At 42.7% G+C, this 17,730-nt stretch overlaps 2 protein-coding genes across 14 annotated transcripts in view; one reads left to right on the top strand and one right to left on the bottom strand.

The window, feature by feature from the left end:
• The window catches only part of rpl19 (ribosomal protein L19), a 198,000-nt gene that overhangs the window by 21,894 nt on the left and 158,376 nt on the right, over positions 1-17,730 (top strand). The gene's annotated exons all lie outside the window — the stretch shown is intronic.
• The window catches only part of arhgap23a (Rho GTPase activating protein 23a), a 69,771-nt gene continuing 52,351 nt past the window's right edge, over positions 311-17,730 (bottom strand). For 9 of the 13 annotated variants that reach the window (XM_071468384.1, XM_071468349.1, XM_071468359.1 and 6 more), the window contains 17 exons: positions 14,960-15,115; positions 13,802-13,913; positions 13,573-13,612; positions 12,295-12,432; positions 11,900-12,208; positions 11,721-11,782; positions 11,519-11,637; positions 10,183-10,301; positions 9,940-10,092; positions 9,713-9,791; positions 9,544-9,617; positions 9,340-9,429; positions 9,126-9,251; positions 8,993-9,034; positions 7,436-7,529; positions 4,549-4,580; positions 311-4,420 (listed from right to left, as the gene is read on the bottom strand). In XM_071468384.1, coding sequence (XP_071324485.1) covers positions 2,978-4,420; positions 4,549-4,580; positions 7,436-7,529; positions 8,993-9,034; positions 9,126-9,251; positions 9,340-9,429; positions 9,544-9,617; positions 9,713-9,791; positions 9,940-10,092; positions 10,183-10,301; positions 11,519-11,637; positions 11,721-11,782; positions 11,900-12,208; positions 12,295-12,432; positions 13,573-13,612; positions 13,802-13,913; positions 14,960-15,115 — 3,188 coding nt within the window. In that variant the 3' untranslated portion in view covers positions 311-2,977. The remainder of the gene's footprint in view (positions 4,421-4,548; positions 4,581-7,435; positions 7,530-8,992; positions 9,035-9,125; positions 9,252-9,339; positions 9,430-9,543; positions 9,618-9,712; positions 9,792-9,939; positions 10,093-10,182; positions 10,302-11,518; positions 11,638-11,720; positions 11,783-11,899; positions 12,209-12,294; positions 12,433-13,572; positions 13,613-13,801; positions 13,914-14,959; positions 15,116-17,730) is intronic. The other 4 variants (XM_071468339.1, XM_071468420.1, XM_071468330.1 and 1 more) reach the window with 3 other exon arrangements.

Genomic DNA, 17,730 nt, shown 5'->3' with positions numbered 1-17,730 from the left:
ATTTAGACAGAATGATAGTTTCAATAGCGGTGTTGCAGCTGTTTTCACAGAATGCATTAATATTAAACTATTCAAGCAAGTTGAAAGGCAGAGCCCCAGTAGTTCAGATGAAGTTTGCTTCATGTGCAGAAGGAATCTGTGCTAGAGGGCCTGGAGAGACCTCATTCACCTGCAGCCTCTAGAGGGCATCATTCAGCTCCTATTGTAAGTTGTGTGCACTGCAAAAACGTCAGCCTCATCCTCCTAATAAAACTGTGTGTCTTGCAAAATCCCACAATCTTGAAAACAAACACGTATGCAAAGATATATATTTTTTTAAACATAATTCTGTTTATTTACATCATATAACCTTGCTTTAAAGCACACAGCCATGAGGGAAATGGTTTCAGGCGGACAAGTCTTTTAAGTCCAGTCATTTTCATATTAGTTATACTCAAAAGCAATTCCAAATGTACACAATACAGTATGTTACATATTAAGATAGTATGTACAAAAAAGACTTTAAAATACAACAATGAGACATTAGGAAAATCACATTTCAGACAACACACACCAACTGTTGAGTTTTCCTTCTGATGAAGTCGTGGGCTGTTAGTTCATCTTTAGAAACTGGGATGTTGTCTGGCATGACCTAATGCAGTATTAGGGTAGGGCTTGTTAGGTGTACCATATTCACACACTGTGGATCACTAGGCAAAGAGAGATGGCCTCAGTTTGTTTAGAAAAAGCAGCTGAGAGAATACTATGCCTCTTCCCTCTTAGCAGCATCAGTAACAGCTGTTAATGCCTGTGTTAAAGGCAAAGAGAGTGCATAGACATGTCCTTGGCTTGAAGTGTGCTTCTTTTTCTTTTTTTTTTTTTTACAGCCTCTCAGTTCGACCGCTTGTATTTAATGTACACATCTTTGGGTCAGTGCCTTAGTTATACCATCAACCACAAGAGAAGGAGGGAGGAGACCCAGAAACAACAAAAGGAAACGGAAAGATAGGAACCGAGCATGGCACTGCAGAACAAAAACATTCCAGAAATCAGGCACTTGTAGAAAAACCCTTGAGGTAAGACAAGACTAGAACGTATCATTTATTATTATTATCATCATTATTTTTCACTGGGTTTTTGTCTGTATTTTGGTCAGATGAAAACAAGCGAGTCTCTCAGGACTTAGGAAGTCGCACCTCCTGTTTGTGTTATTTTCTGTTGGCAAATTGGCTCCACGGACAGAACGAGAGATAAAAACAATAGATTGTTAGCAGGTATTCTGTATTCATTTCCTCTAATGTACCATTTCCCCCTGTCGGGGAGGATTTATCAGAGCCTGACTTTATGGAAAACTCCTGGTCACGTAACCTCAAGGTAATAAATATCCAGACAGATGAACCCTCAGAGGGGGATGCAATGAAAAAACGTGATCGCTCGAAGTGAAAATGTAGCCGTTTGTATGCACGACACCGTATTTTTACAGTCTGTAAAACACTGTCAGGCTTCTCTTCTCTTTCAGGAACACACTTTGTCTTGAGCTCAGTAAATATGAGCAGATCTGTGAAGGCAATGCTCAGTAATCCCCAGACATAAATAAGAAAAACAAATGATGAGGTCAGCGATCACAGTGTGGCACTGAGCTGCCTGCAAACTGTCCAATATATAATGTAATAATTACCAGATTACATGTTTTTATTTTGCCACATGCTGATGCAGCATTGCTGATAAACTTATTTATAAGACTAAATCTCATGAGAAGTTTTTTTTCCCTGCACAGTGCTGAGAATCAGAGAGAAAGGCCATCTATGAGGAAATAAGGAACAGGGTTAGTAATGTTTATCTCGTCTCCTTTGAACAGGTACACCCAAGAGGTGAAATCACAATAAAAGTCCTTTTTTACTTTAATACAAAATATATATAATATATATATATATATATATATATATATATATATATATATATATATATATTGAGAGAGAGGATATAAAACAAAAAAGAATATATTAAGGGAAACATTTCAAGTAACATCTTGAAGGAAATGACTGTGCACTTGTACGCACTTTTTGTAAACCATAAAAAAAGAACTAAAAAAAGTAAAAACAAATATGATAACATAATATTTATATTTACAAGGTTAACTTAACAAGGCTTTGTACAAATGTTACAAAATTGTTCAACACAAACACCTGCATGCTCGGACATTATCACGAATATTGTTGCGCAAAAAAACACATTAACATTATTAACAAGTAGAGAGAGACGACTGTATTGTGTGTCTGTGACCCTAATGTGTCTGATGTTGGGAGTATAAATGAGTCTTACAGTGTCTGTGGTCTGAGGATTAGGAAGACTGATATGAAAAATCAGCTGAGATCCCTCGTGAAATGGTTTCAACCTGACCATTACATTTTTGTAATTTTATGAGTCTGTCTCCTCTGGCTCACTGAAGTAGGTTTGGAGAGATTTTATTTTGAAATTCCACTTTGTTAAGAAGCACCATTCTCTCAAGAATCAGAGGAAGGCTGCGTTTCAGCATCCTCCTCTGGTCACATAAAGGGATTTAACCCTTTGACTTATGTCGTCTGTGAGCCAGGCTGGAGGGGAGAGAAGACGGGGAGGATGCTCGGGTTGTTACTCGAATGAGAATTCGTGGCTGTAACATTGATTGTGATGAGGTCTGTTTGTGTCTCTGTCCTGTTCCTGTATTATTTCTATAAAAGCACATGTATAGGAAAAAGAAAAAAACAAAAGCTTTGGCAACACTGGAGTGCCCCTTGCCATGCAAATGGAGCTTATCAAAAAGGAAAGGGTGGGCTGCTCTTAAAGACCTGGTCATTGGTACTCTGTGTTACACCTGGCAACTAACCACAACCCTGTTTACACTGCTGCTGGTCGACTGACCTGCAGGGGGTCAGCAGGACCCCCCCTCCTCCCTCCTTAGAGTCAGCAGCTTCTGCCTTTTTTCCTTGGAGTGGAGGTTGGGGTCAGCTGGCAGGTCTCACAGGTACTGGTGGAATCTAGAGGTGGGTGCTTGACGTGTAGCCGGTCCTTGTTCGAGCCCGTCTGCATCCCGAGGCAGCCCTGGTGTTTTGACCTGGTTTTGGTTGATAGGGGATAAGGGGAACTCATTGACAGTCATTGGGGGTCTCTTGTCGGACGTCTCAGTCGGGGAGGCCACCACGGTGTGTCTGCGCCAGGCCCGCCTCTTCCTTCGTGTCTCGGGCGACAGCGGTTTTCGCAGCCCCACGCTGCGCAGGTCGTCGGCCGAGCCCAGCAGTCGAGCGCGAACCTGCTCAGCCAGAGACCTGCTGCCTGGGCCGGTCGGGGTGAAGGAGGCGGCCTCGCTGGGCGGCAGGGCGGGTTTGGGCCGCGTCAGGCGCAGGCTCTCCTGGCTGCTGCCTGAGGAGGGGTTGGTTCTGGAGGTCTCCCTCCTCACTCTGGGCGTGCCGTCTGACCCAGAGCCACCTCCGTCACCCTGAGCCGTGGTGCCAGGAAGCTCCAACAGGTCCAGGGAGCGAGCCTTGGTCTTCTCCGACTTCAGCTTCTTCCTGGCCAGAGTGTCACACTGGATCAGCTTGTGGGAGTTGAAGGAAGGCCGTGAGTGCAGTCTGTGGGTGGTGGAGGAGGAGGAGAAGGAGGAGGACGAGGGCGTGGTGGAGCGCGCACCTCCTTCACTCCTCTCTGCAGAGTCTGGTGTGTGTGTGAGGGGCGTGGGTGGGGCGAGCAGGTTTGTGGATGAGAGAACTGGGGGTTTGTAGTGTGTGTAGAGGAAGCTGCGCGGGGCCGCAGGCGGCTGCGTGTTCACGGGTGAAGTTGGCTGCTTATTGGGTCTCTCCTGGGTGAGGGAGCGCGAGGCGAAGCCGCTCTCATTGTCCGTCTCGCTCACCAGCTCGCTGTGCTCGTCATCGGCGTCTTCCCCCCTCCCCTCTGACCCCAGGCTGCGCCCTAATGTGGAGAGGGTGGAGTAACCAGAAACGATAGAGCGTGCATCCTCTGGCGCTCGCCACGGTGGCCCCTTCACCTCCGCCCGAGCCTCCTCCTCCTGCAGCAACATCGCTGCCTGCCTTCCTCCTGCCTCCTCTTCCTCTTTACAGCACGGCCGACTGGGAATAACCGCCACCGCCTCCTCTTCTACCTCCTCTTTTGCTCCGCTTTCTACAACTTCCTCGTCTTCCTCTTCTTCTTCTTCTTCCTCTTCATCGTCATCCTCCTCTCCCTCCGCCCGAGGAGCAGTGTCTCCGACAGGTGACTCTGCCTCCTCTTCCTCCTCCGCCCCTAGATGTCCGGCTTTGATTGGCTCGTGCTCTGAGTCGTCGTCGGTGCTGCTGCCCACGCGGCGGGCGTTATGGCGCTTTCTGCGTTTGCGGCCCGTTACAGCTGACATGATGGACAGAGTCAGGAAGTCCTTGGCTGTGAGGTCCTTCTTTGACCCCCACGACCCCTAAAGAAGGAAGAAATGTTATACATCATACATTATATGATTATATTCTGAGTTATTTAAGACAACATCCGTGTGTGTGCTGCAGTCGATCAACCAGAGTTGTGTTGTACCATGTGAGGAGACGTTACCTTTGATTTAGCCGAATCACTGTTGGTTGAGTCTGGGGGAAAAGAAAATAAAAAACATAAGTGGGTCAGATTCACCGACGTTAACAAAAGGCCAGAACAGTCACGGTGGAGGACACAGAGGCAGTTGGGTTGATCATCACTTTTTTTTAAAAGGACAAATTCATGATAAACCACAGAAAAAACAGCTGCTGCACTGCTCTCTATTGTTCACACACTTTCATCCTTGATGCCACAGCGGGTGTTTTTACATCAGCTGGAAAGGTCACCTGCTGTGACATCACTGAACAGGTGTGGCTAGAGTCACAACACAATTGAAGCTTTCTCTGTGTAGTCATCAGCACAGCAGCCGTTTTCCTGACTGAGAAAAATAGAAATCACAAGGCAAATTCCTCCACCAAGTTTCCAGGAACTCATTCTCCTCTGTGCCCTCTGCCCCTGACGGACCCCAGCACAAGGACACTGATTTACACAGTGGGGGATGTGGGGGAGAGACAATGATTGGGGGAGGCAGGGTTTGGTGTTGGGAGCATTAGGAAATCACGGCACACACCGATGATATCACCGGAAACACTGATGACATCAATCAGTGAAGGAGGAAGCGTTGGGAGGCGTGAAAGCAGAAATAATCGACATTAAAAAGAAACACAGTCCCTCACAAACACAAACGTACACACACACCGATGCAGGATAAAAGCTCCATTATGTATAAATCTAATCATTTAAAGAAACCCAGCAGCGTGGGAGGGGTGGTTGTCTCCTAAGGGGCTCTAGATGGAGTCGTTTCTCATGTACCAAAGTTTATTTAGTGTTGAGCTTACAGATGCTGGTTTTCATTTTCCCTCTTGGTATCATAGATACACCATTAAAATCCAGTACAAGCTCTTAGTTTTCCTGAAGGGCAGCTTAGCACCTGTACCTCACTGGTGATGGCGACGGTGTACTTCCACTCATGGAGGGAAAGCAGCCTTTCAAAGTAAAATCTCAATCAGTTTTTGGTGTTTTAAAAAAAAGAACAAATATTGGCCTGCAGGAGGTCAAGACTCTACTGACACACCTATAACTTCTACTCCTATTAATTAACAATTTGATTAGTTGATCAGCAAAAGTTTATTAACCCCTTTAATAATTGATTAGTTGCTGTGTAATTACAGCTTCTCTAATGTGAGGATTTGCTGATTTTGTTTTATGTGTTTTTATGATTTTCATTCATTGGATGTTTTCAGACAAAACAAATTTGAACTTGAATGGGCCTTTTAATAATAATCTACAGATCAAGTGTAGTTGTTGGACACAGTTCTATACTAACTACTGGGCAGTTTTTGCAGTGTCCTATCTTGAGATGAAGTCACCATTTTGGTTCAATTTCTGTGTTGGCAAATGGCAAAATCTCGTACCTGCTCTTCTTTTGCCTTTTTTTGTCATATTTCTGAAGGATTTTGCTTTGAAAGAAAACTTCAGGAATATTTCCTTATTCCAGTCAAGGATGTAAGGACACAGGGTATGCAGCACAGACTGTGGAGCCCTCTGAAGCACTTTTGTAATTTGGATTTTGGGGCTGTATAAATGGACTTCTTTGTGTGTAGAGTCAAGATCACCAGTGAGCTGCACTTTGGGAAATTAAAGCTTTTTTTTTCAAAGTTTAACAGTGATAGAAAAAACAAGGTTTGGCCTCCACTGAGCTTCAAACACAAAAACATCAGAGTACAAATTTACAGGTGACGTCACTGGGAATTTAAAATGCCAGAATAGAAACGGCGCCACCTAGAGTACCTGTAGGGCTAGAAGTGGAGCTGGGATCCTGATGATCGGACTAGACCGACTGAAACTGCTCAGGTGTATGAGTGGAGCTCAGAGTCTGACAACTAGACAGGCCACCGGTGAGGGAGTTGTCTCTCAGTGACAGACAACAGTTTACACTCTAGTGTCAGATGAAGCAGTTTTAACAGGCAGATCCATTAATTCATTAGTCAGACTTGGGGGGGACACTTGTTCTTACAGAGACCTCCGTCTGACACTGAGAGGGAGACACCGACTTTCAGGGGGGTGATGGAGACCATGGACACACAAACCATCACCACACTAACAATCTCTCTCATACAAACACACACCCATTATTTCACTTTCATAGTATGATGCACTGACTTGGTTACACACACACACACACACACACACATTGCCAGGGGAGTTCCCATCCTACCGCAGTGGCTGCTCCACAGGCTCAGCTAAGAAAAGGAAATGCAGAAACGTACAGAGAAAGTGAAAGATGAGCAACGTGGAGGGACAAAAAGAGGTCAGCAGAAAGGAGAGAAGTGTAGGCACACTATCAAACACAGAAAAACTCCGAGAGCTAACGGATGTAAGACTTCATTTCTTATGCTGCGTTCCAGTTCTGTTGGAGAGTAGGGAATTCTGGCTTTAAACTGGGACAAACTTCCAACAAGGAATTTCAATCAAGGGAGGAATGCAGTAGCCTGACTTCATAACAGCAACTGTCAACCCTGTCAACGTGTTGTTAAAAAGATCCATTTTAAATTATTTGTTTCGTCAAGCCTCAGAACCAGATTGAAAAATCTGTTAGTGGAGATGGATTAGTTCATTCATTTAAATCAAGTGTCTTTTCTCTGAGACTCTGCTTAAAACTGCATCAATAACAACAGAAGATTTATTATCTTGTTCAAAGGAAACTCCTGATGGCTGACAGCTGTTTTTTTTTCCTCAGTTCACTGGAACGGAGAGATTATAATTATGACGCACTAGTGGGGAATTTCCTACTTCCATTAAACAGAAAGCAGCTTTCATTTTGGGTTGCCAGTTACAGCTACCCCGAATGCTACTGGTCGGCTCAGTTAGAGCGAGCAGTGTGAACAGCAGTAAACAGCGTCCTCACCTGAGGCCTCCCCGAGCAGAGCGGTCCTGCCGATGTTGGACAGGAGGTGGTCGATGTTGGGGGCGGGCTGTACGTCCTCCGTGTCCACTGGCGTCTGGAGGGAACGGACACAACGAACATTCATTAACCAACAAAAGGCTGTGATTTATAGTGACTTTAGATCAGTTCAAAACCAGAGCAGCTGATGCAGCTATTGTTTAATTAAAAGTATCCTGACTTCATAACAGCAAATATATTCATAATACATTCATTCATAATATATATATATATATATATAAAGGCAGTAGAGAGATGACAGGAAATGAAAGAGATGCAACAAATGTCAAACGTGATCTGAGGATATTACAGTTCACAGTCAGTGTCTTACTTCCTGAGCCAGGAGGTGACTCTTTTCTATCATTAATCAACATAAATTTCTAGTGATTAAGTGCAGCAGCAGCTTTACACTGATAAGACTTTATAATTCGGAAAATATTGGTTAATGGAAGGAGATTACCGAACGTTCATACAGTGTTGACTGTTCAACAGAAGTGGTTTCTCTACAGATAAGGCTTTTGAACAGGTGTTTAAATACATATAAGTCATAAAGATAAAACTACAAGATCATATCTAAGTCATAATGAACAAGTGTCAATCGATCACACAGAATAATCACACAAGTATATGATAAAAAGATGAAAAGGGTGACTGTAAACAGAGTAAGAACAGTCTTGACTGAGGCCAGTCAGTGATAATTACTCAGCACATCAATATGGAAGATAAACTTGCTATGAGAGACAAGTCATCAAGACTTCTTTCTCTGGAAAAAAAGGTTTTCAAGAAGTTTCTCATTGTTTCAGCGACTTCCTCTGATTTACTGTCACCATGTTCAAATAAGGCAGTTTGTTGCACTAGAATCCATGAAAAGACATTAAATGTATAATTTAACAAATGGCTGATATCAGCACTGAGCAGTGCAACATCACATTTTTGTGGTTTGTTAAAATATGTCCTTGAAACAAGCACACCTTTTTGAAACAGGTGAAGTGTTTCATAAAATAATATTTTATGACCTTTAAATAGAGCATCTGTTCAGGCGCCAACAACCTGTCTGACTACTCAGACTCAGTATCAGTATCTTCTTCTGAAAACGCATTTTTACCGAATAACCTCTTTTTAAATAGCTTTTTCTTCTGTATGTTGCTTCTGAAAATGTATTTTCATTGAAGGCCTTTTTAAAAAAAAAACACAGTAATAACAATGTTTAGTTTGGATAAATGTGCGTATTGATGTGTGAATGCAGGTTCAGTTATGTGAATAATTCATATGTAATGTGCATTTTAAATTTTTTTAATTTTCTCTTTTCTGTTTCTTCTAATCTGTGGTTTTGATCAGCGCTATACAAATACACTTTATTACTGTTATTATTTCGTTTCACACCAGCTTTAAAAATACTAATACTGTACTGTAGATTGGCAGCTGTATTCTTAAATCACTGCCTACATAAAGGTTCATTATATAAGTGAAAATAAAGGTTTATTATCTGTGTGCTATAAAAGAACAATATGGGAACCTTACCTTTTCATCCTTGTCGAGCTCTTCAGTGAAAAACCAGGTGTACTGCAAAAATGACAGAGGAAAAATATATTGAGCTTGAAAATGACTATTAGTAATAGTAATTGTGTGTATTTGTGTGTGTGGCGTCTCTCACGTGCTGGATGAGCGTCTCCACTATCTTGTAGCGGTCAGGCATGTGTGTAACCATGTCTTTCATGTTGTCCTCAGACGTCCGGACCAGAGTCGGCCCAAACACCAGAGCCAGGTTACGAGGCTCCATCTGCGCAGGTAACAGACACACAGCATGAAAACCCAGGATATCGCAGTGATTACACTTTGGTTACATTTACACACTTTGTGTCACTCACCTTGTTTTTATCTGAGTGGTCTGCTACAGTCTTCAGGTGACCGACCAGGAACTTCAGTGTGTGGTAATAATGATCTGGGAGGTCTCGGATCTACGGAGGAGAAACAAGAGGGATGATGACTTCTACTACACACACACACATACACAAGCATTATCCAGATAGGTAAATGATCCTGCTCATTCATGAACACAAACAAAGACGTACCAGTTTCTTCATGGTCTTTAATCTGTCTGATGCATTTTCCATCCGATTGGCATCAATGAAGTCGTTGTACTTGTCTGTAAAGATATGATAAATATTAAAATACATGGAAGATAAGAGGGTTTGATTTGAATGTGTGGCAGCGTCAGGTGATTCGGTGTCTGTGACTCACCGTTGGTGAAGAGCGGCTCGGGAAGTTTCCTGAAGAAGGATTTGAGTAAACTGCTGACAACGTTGAGGTCCTGCCACTTCTGTTGACAGCAGAAGACACAGAGGGGTCAGAGGTCACAGTATTTCAACATCTGCATTTACTGAAACAGTTTTGTTGAGTAAAGTTGAATGAAGCCTGTCTGTTAAAAGCTTTTCTTCCCCACCAATCTGGACATATTCTTCCCTCACCTCCTCTGCAGGGTTGATGTCGACGCCCTTGTTGAGCTGGTCCTGAAGCATCGACACCATGGCGTTATTCCCAGGAACCCTGTAGATCCCGGTGTATTCCAGACCCATCTCCTCCACCAGACCGCAGCAGATCTCCACGATCATCGGGATGAACTGAGATGGACAGAGATGGTTTAACATTTAGTAAAAAAAATAAATCAGTTTTAGAGCATTTAGCTGCAGACGGAGGATTTCGTGGCTAACCTTGTTATTTGCACCTGGCTGACATTCCTCCAACCGCACGCCGAAAGCTTTGGGCCCGGCCTTCTTTGTCTTCTTCATGATGTTGATGCCCCAAGGAGACTTGGGTGGGCTGCTCTCATCTGAGGACAGATCGAACAAAACACTTCTCAGTTGATAATACACCACCTACAGCTGTGGGGTTGATAATACACCATCTATAGATGTGGGGTTGATAATATACCACCTACAGCTGTGGGGTTGATAATACACCATCTACAGCTGTGGGGTTGATAATATACCACCTACAGATGTGGGGTTGATAATACACCACCTACAGCTGTGGGGTTGATAATACACCACCTACAGCTGTGGGGGTGATAATACACCACCTACAGATGTGGGGTTGCTTAAACTTTTATTTGATGTAATATGTGTGGATCATCTGACCTACAGATTAGATGAAATTGATTATTTTTAAGACTTGAACATCTTTCTACAAATATATAGTCAATTACTTACATATAAGTGACACTTTGGGATATTTCTTTTCTTTTTTTTCCAAAAATATATTAATTTTAGTTTTTTTTTTTATTTCCCTTTTTTCTCTTCAGCTGTTTTTTGCGTCTTTGTCAAATGAAATTGGAAAAAGTCATTCTTCATATATATTTATATACACAATATACATATACCATGATGGTTTTTGTACTTATTAAAGCACAAAAGTATTACATAGTACAAAGTAATATTTTGAATACTTTGACAACATGTTTATATGAATGCCCTGTATTTCATGTGCAATGTTTTGTACTGTGCACACATATTGTTATACATTGGACTAGTTCTTGTGGCAGTTGTGTGTTGTTTGTACTGTTGGAGTCATTTGTGTTTATTTCTTAAAAAATGTATAAGATTATGGCCAAAAAGCTTTAACATTAGTATTAAACTGTGATAATACAACTTATTATCTATTTACCCTTCTAAATTATTAACCTGAATTTACCTGAACTGTATCACCAATTATCAACAATTCATCTTGGAGGAGAAATAATGCTAAAGTTTCTTCTCTCCAGGTAATAATCAGTCTCATTAACCTCTAATATTCAATCAAAAACAGGAGTTGTTGTACAGTTGTCAACAGCTGATGTGCTGTAACAGGAAGTCATTAGTGGTGCGACGAGTGAATCGGACCAAACCATCACGACTATGTAAGTGAAGAAGTTTTATTTGAAGACAGGATGAGTGGCAGGTTTACTACTGTAGTAAAGTCAACTCATCATCTTTTCCACTTTTGCCCAACACTGCTCAGCATTCAGCACGCACTTCCATCATGGGTGATTTTTCTTTCCCTGACACTGACCTTTGCCCTCTGGTTTCGGGGAGCGTGGCGCTCCAGCGGTGTTCTCCGTCTTGGCGTGCAGGAAGGGAGGCTTCATGCGGGGCATCCTGGGAGAGGAGTCGGGCTTGCTGCCTGTTGGACTGCAGGGGGAGACAGAGAGATGAGGACAGTTGTAACAGCTGCTTCACTGTGTTCAGGTGTAATTGATTATCAGGTGACTCACCTTTGTTTTCTGTAATCATTCAGTTTCTTATTGATGAGGGCCTGTCTGGAAAAGCCGAGCTCCTGCAACACACAAACATGTCATGATTCTGTGAGCTTCTCTTTTCTAATAAAAACAAACTACAGGCCCAGTGTGGAAAAGTAAGTGACAGTGGGACAGGTACAGGTGTGTCCTCTGACCTCGCTGTCCGTCTTGCTGTTCTCCCTGATGACCTTTATCCAGTCCAGCATGTCCTCCCGGTCCTCCGCCTGCAGCAGGTACTCACAGAAGTCCTGGGTGGTCAGTCGCAGGGCGTGCTTTCGTTTGGTCTCACTGTACGCGATGTCCACCAGGCAGCCCCGGATGCTGATTGGCTGCTCGTCCTCTGCTGCGCCGCCGATCGTGGCCCCGCGGAGCACTGCCTCCCTCTTGTCCTTGTAGAGGAAGAGCGAATGGGAGCGAAGCACAGAAAAGACTCGCTTCCATGGACGCATACCGCTGCCCACCTTCTGTGAAGGGAAGAGGAAACGTCCTGTGAGTGAGCGCTTGCTTTCTATTCTTTTCAGGTCTCACTTGTCAGGCTCGGTCTGCTCACCTTGCCCTTCTCTGTGAGGATTTGTTTAAAGTGCAGCCATCCTTCTCGCCGCACGTCGCTGTAAGTGATGTTTCCCAGCTCTGAGGTGGAGTGGCGTTTAGATCGAACCTCCTCGGCCGTCCCAAGGTTGTCCAGGGACTGAAACACACACAGGGAAATGTTGAGGACACTCGTTCATATGGAGGCCTGTCAAATGTAGTGTTTGTCGTCTTCAGACCTAGAAAATGAAAATCCATTGAATCCCCCTTTTTTTTTTATTTTAGTATAGCAATCAAAAGTTTTAAGTGACAGAAGGCCACTTATTAGAGTGGATTAAAAGAAACAAGCAACATAATCAATTTAAAATCTCATGATGTTGTTGAGGTTTTGAATCAGCCTGATGTTCATTTTTAGATCATCATCGTTTTTCTCCTGAAGGGGGTTTCCAGTGTTTGACACGGTATCATCCTCCTGCCACATTACATCATTTTGCAAAAGAGAGAGAAATTTAGGAAGCAACTACCTGGTCTCTCCTGTGCTTCTGTGAAGCGGCCAGATGTTACTTTAAAAATGTTTTCTGTCTAACTTTGATTCACACATTCTAATTAGTTTTCAACTTAATATCACACTAGGAGCTAGAGCAGATGTTTTGACAAAATGTTTTGAAACACATCTATGACATAATGAATTATTAAATTGTTTCTCTTGCAAATAAAAGGTTAAATTTAGAAACAAATACAATTAAATACACTCCTGCTCAATTCAACACACTCAGGGGTTTTTTGTCTTACTTCGGTCTGTTAGCTCACGGTGGCTAATGTTAGCAAACTGACATAGCTGATTCACTTCACTGACTGTATGACTCTTCTGCACATGTCACAGGTAAACATCTCAATGGCTTTAGGACAAAAGTGAAAGAAGAATCATGACTCTCAGTTTCCAAGCTGAAGAGAAAACTGATAGAAATTCGTAGCGCCATCTTCCTCTACCTGCGGCTCAGGCAGCATCTATGTGGGTCACTTAATTTAGCTGCTTGTGCAAATCAGAAATTTAAAATATACCACCGTTAATGTAATTGTGTCCACCCACTGAAGTTAGCCGCATCAAATATTTCTAAAATGACCTTTTTATGCCTCAATTTGCTCAGCACAGACCAGTTGAAGTCTCTAAGTTCATTAGATGTGTCTGTTTAACTGCAGGGCGTCCGTCTTTGTTTAGACTTTATAGAATAACATGATATAATAAAGCTGTCAACCTGACCTGGATTTATAAAAAGACTTTGTCACATGAAGAACTCACCCCGTCAGTGAAGAAACTCTTCACTCTCTTTGGAAGCCTCCTGTGGAGAACAACAACACAACTGTCAACACATCTGCCTTCAGTGCAGAAAGTACTACATCTAGTGCTACATCTACTCAATAAGTGCAGGATGCTAATCAGGTAAAGAAGTGTATAGTAGATGTTATATAGTTAAATAGATTTTATTTCTATCCAGTAATGAGCCAGCTGTCTCTTCAACAGTACTCACGAGAAGACGCGGCCTTCCTCTCTGAACGTGTTGAGTCCTTCGTCACATGACTTGGAGCGCTCGGTGGTGATGGCTAGAAGATAGGAGGAACGGCGACTGGATTTAATACTGCCTGCTCGGTGAGAGGATGAATGAGAGAGAGACAGACAGAGAGAGAGAGAGAAGAAGAAAAGAAAGAGAAAGAAAAAAAAGACAGAATGTTGATGTAATGCCAATCACCAGAGGGGACGGTGTTGGATTAGGAGGTGGGGATAGTGGGGGAGGAAGCAGGAGGTGGTGGTGGTGGCGGTGATGGAGGTTGGGGTGTTTGAGTGGCGAGTGAGTGGGTGACGTGGGTGAAGGTGGACGGTGGGGAGATAAGCTGGAGCAGTGGGTTAGACTCAGTTATCACTGGGTGTTTTCTCCCACCACTGGCATGCAGGTATAGCCTCTGTGACTACAGACTCACATGCATTTAGTATCATCCAAGTCTGGGTTTGTCCAGTCTAAACTTAACTGAGTTAAATTAATCTAAAACTCACTTTGGGGCTTCATGCACAGCTTGAATAAGAACCAAACACATTTGGAACAAACATGTTTGTGTAATTTTCATGCAATCTGCAAATCCAACATGCAAACATTTTATAGCAGTGCTCAAAATCGAATCAATTTTCATCTATTACTGAGCATAAAGTCTTGTTTTGAAGCTTCAACCAGCTTCCAATAAAAATCAATTCACTTTGTAGAGATGAGTGTTGTGAAAGAAAACTTCACGTCACTTATTTAGCAAAGTGAAGCACAAGAATCAGAAAAAAATATGGGAGAATTTGGAAAAATCTCTAAACAACTTCAGTTGTATTAGACACAGGTTGAAACTGGCAGATTTTTTTTCATGTGTTTTGACAAAACGAGACTTTTAAATGCTTAGGATAAGATGACAGTGACAAAAGCAAAAATGCCTTTACACGCTTTTGAATTTTAGAGCATCTTAAGGCTAAGATCATCTTAGCCGTACGATGCTGCTGAGAAACGGGGCGCAGGAGGTTTTAAAGTCCCATGCACACTTCTTCAATCCCTCTCTGAAGGAGAAGGAGGGATAATCTACTGAACACTAGCAGATCAACACTTCTCTGCTGCATGCAGTGGGGAGTAAAGGTGGGGGAAGGAGGGGGCACTCACTGCAGTCGTGTGAGAAGAGCCTAGTGAGGGGGAAGTGGAAGGTGGGGGAGGCGGGGCTGGCGACAACAGCGGGCGCCGAACTCATGCCGCTGGACACCACGGAGGACGCCGGCACGTGGCGGGCACGCAAATCAGCGCCGGGGCTGGTCGGCTCATCTGTGGGAGGGTGGAGGGAAGGAGGCAGGGGAGGCAGGAGGAGAGGGAGAGAAGAAGGAGGAGAAGGAGGAGAAAAGAAGAGAGGATAGGGTTAGGTGTTAGAGAAAAAGGTCGGAGGGGAGAAACAGGGAGAGGAAAACAGCAGAGGTTAGATCAGGAGAAGGTAAAGCGAGGAGAGGTGTTTAAGGAAGAGGAACGGCGAGGAAGCGCAGGGTTACCGTCAGAGACACTGAGCTAAAAGGAATGCATTTCACAATTTCTATTTCTTCCACCTGGTGTTTACATTTCATTCTTTCAACTGCAAAAATTAACACATGCAACAGTCACACTCCAGCATTAGGCATTTCTAGATTCCGGTGGGAGGTAAACGAACAGAGAGACGTCAACGTGAACAAACACAAACATCTGCAAAAACATCTGCTAAAATCTGTGCAACTGTGTCAGGAAAGAAGAGATACAACTGCAACCTGACTATAGAGACAAAAAGTCCCGCTGACACACGGCAGAATAGGCAAATAGATAACACATAGAGCAATACCTGTGTCTCCTGTTGCCATAGGAAGAGAGAGTCAGTAGCTCACAGAGGGGGTTTTGTGACTGCTAGCAGGTTTCAGTTCTTTATGAAATCAGTAATGTATAATCTGACAAGTGCAAGAGAAACTGTCTCAATCCGACAAGTAGAAAGCAAAGTAGTGTTGGTGAGTGAGTGCAGATTTGTAGTGTAATGTTTAAGTCTTGAATGGAATCTTGAATTCATTAGTCTTGAATTTATTGTTCAAGAAGACAAAGGCATAAAAGCAGTTTTATAGGTCGCAAGTCTTTAACAGTTTCAGCTAATGTAAAGGGATATGAAAGCATAACACACACACAAGTACTCATACTTCCTTACTGACAGAGGATTAGAGACCGGCGCTTTATTTGCATAAAGTGAGGAGAAACTGGATTTGCTGCTGACATTTTGAGACCGTTGCTGCTGGTTTGGTCCATGTGGAAACAACAGAGGGCAGCACCGCCTCAGACAACAGGACTCAGAGATCCTCAGCCTGAGATCCTCCCCCTCAGACCACCACATGGTCCTTTTTTGAAAATTCTTGCTGGGTTTTCTCAGTTTTCCATTAAACCTCCCTCCTTCTCAGATTTTTTTCTTCCCTCTCTGTCCCTTCATCTTTTACCATAATCTAACTTTACATGATCTAACATCCTTCCCTTTCTCTCTCCCTTCCTTCCCTCTGGCCTTCCTCCATCTCCCACCCTTGCCGTTCTATTCTTCACTCCTGTGAATACTAGAGCGCGACATAAGGCAGAAAACATTCCCAATCTGGGATGAGGAATCTGCCTGTTTACAGCGCGGCACAGAAATAGCCAGGCTGTGGGTTTAACAAAGGCCGTCATTAACAGGCAGCCAGGGAGTGAGCTCAGAGCCACGAGACAGAGATGGACCAGCAGAGGGGAGCAACATACTACACCACACTGTTACTCTCAATGTCCTGTGTCCGTCCCATTTCATATATGAAGGTCAGCATTCTGAGACTACATGAGGAAAAGACGGCAGGAAAGAAGAGAGATGTCAATGTGGAAATGCATCATATGCATCATATTCTTCTCGATGAACAATACTGTAAACCACTCTTTATATGATTGACTAAACTTGTGTTCATTCAGCTTTTCTAATTTTATAAATCCAAATTTTAAAGGTCCCATATTTAATTTGTTTCCTGTTTTTTATTTGAAGTTTTCGATAAGAAGATTTATTTAAAAACAATCTCAGTGTAGTTTAACATCTCCTCTCTCAGGCTTCTCTCTGGAGCTGAAGAGAGAACAGGAAAAGTAAAAAAAAAAAGGAACAAGATACAAGATGTCAATGTGGAAATGCATCATATGTCCACGTTTGGTGATTTTTACTTCCTCAGATGAGCTGCAGGATAAAATGCTCCATTAAGGGTTTAAAGAATTCATCAGTCTCTTGAAATTATTTCAAAACTCACTAGGTTACTTAAAAAATGCATTGTTACCAAGCGTACTGTGTTTACTTAACTTTACTCACTGAAGACTGATATTCTGGAGCTGGAGTTACAGGACCAGCACCACAAATATATATTTTTAATATCTTAATTTGAGGAATATAAACATGTTTTTCTGCAAACCCTCTCAAATGTAAAATACTGTACAGCTGCATAAAAGCTGAACTTATAAAGATGATGGTTTAAATCACTAAGAATTAGGTTAAAGATAAACAAGTAAATTATGTTTATTGTTGTTTATTCTGCCTTAATCATTGATTGAATTGTGAAAAAATGCCAATAAAATTTCATGAAAGCCCAACGTGATGACTTCAGTTCAGTTGTTTGCTTCTTTTGGATCAAAACCCAAAGATATTCAGTTTATTATCACACTGCTGCAAATCTTCATAATGAAGCAGCTGGAGCTAGTTAATGCTTAAAAATGATTTAATGATTAATAGATCCGGATCTATTACTGGTCTGGTTAAGTGATTAATGAACTAATTCTTTCATCTTAATAATGAAAGCAATTAACCTGACAAAGCATTGGATGGCAGCCTGTGGCCCTCGACAGTTTTCCATATCGGTGCTATAGTCGCATTTTGGTTGGTAGCA

The sequence above is a fragment of the Trachinotus anak genome, unplaced genomic scaffold (genome assembly GCF_046630095.1).
Source record: "Trachinotus anak isolate AG129_WGS33_773 ecotype Australia unplaced genomic scaffold, CSIRO_AGI_Tana_v1 ptg000003l, whole genome shotgun sequence".
In the NCBI taxonomy this organism is placed as follows: Eukaryota; Metazoa; Chordata; class Actinopteri; order Carangiformes; family Carangidae; genus Trachinotus; species Trachinotus anak.
Note: the sequence above shows the minus strand (reverse complement) of the source record. Positions and strands in the feature narration are given on the sequence as shown.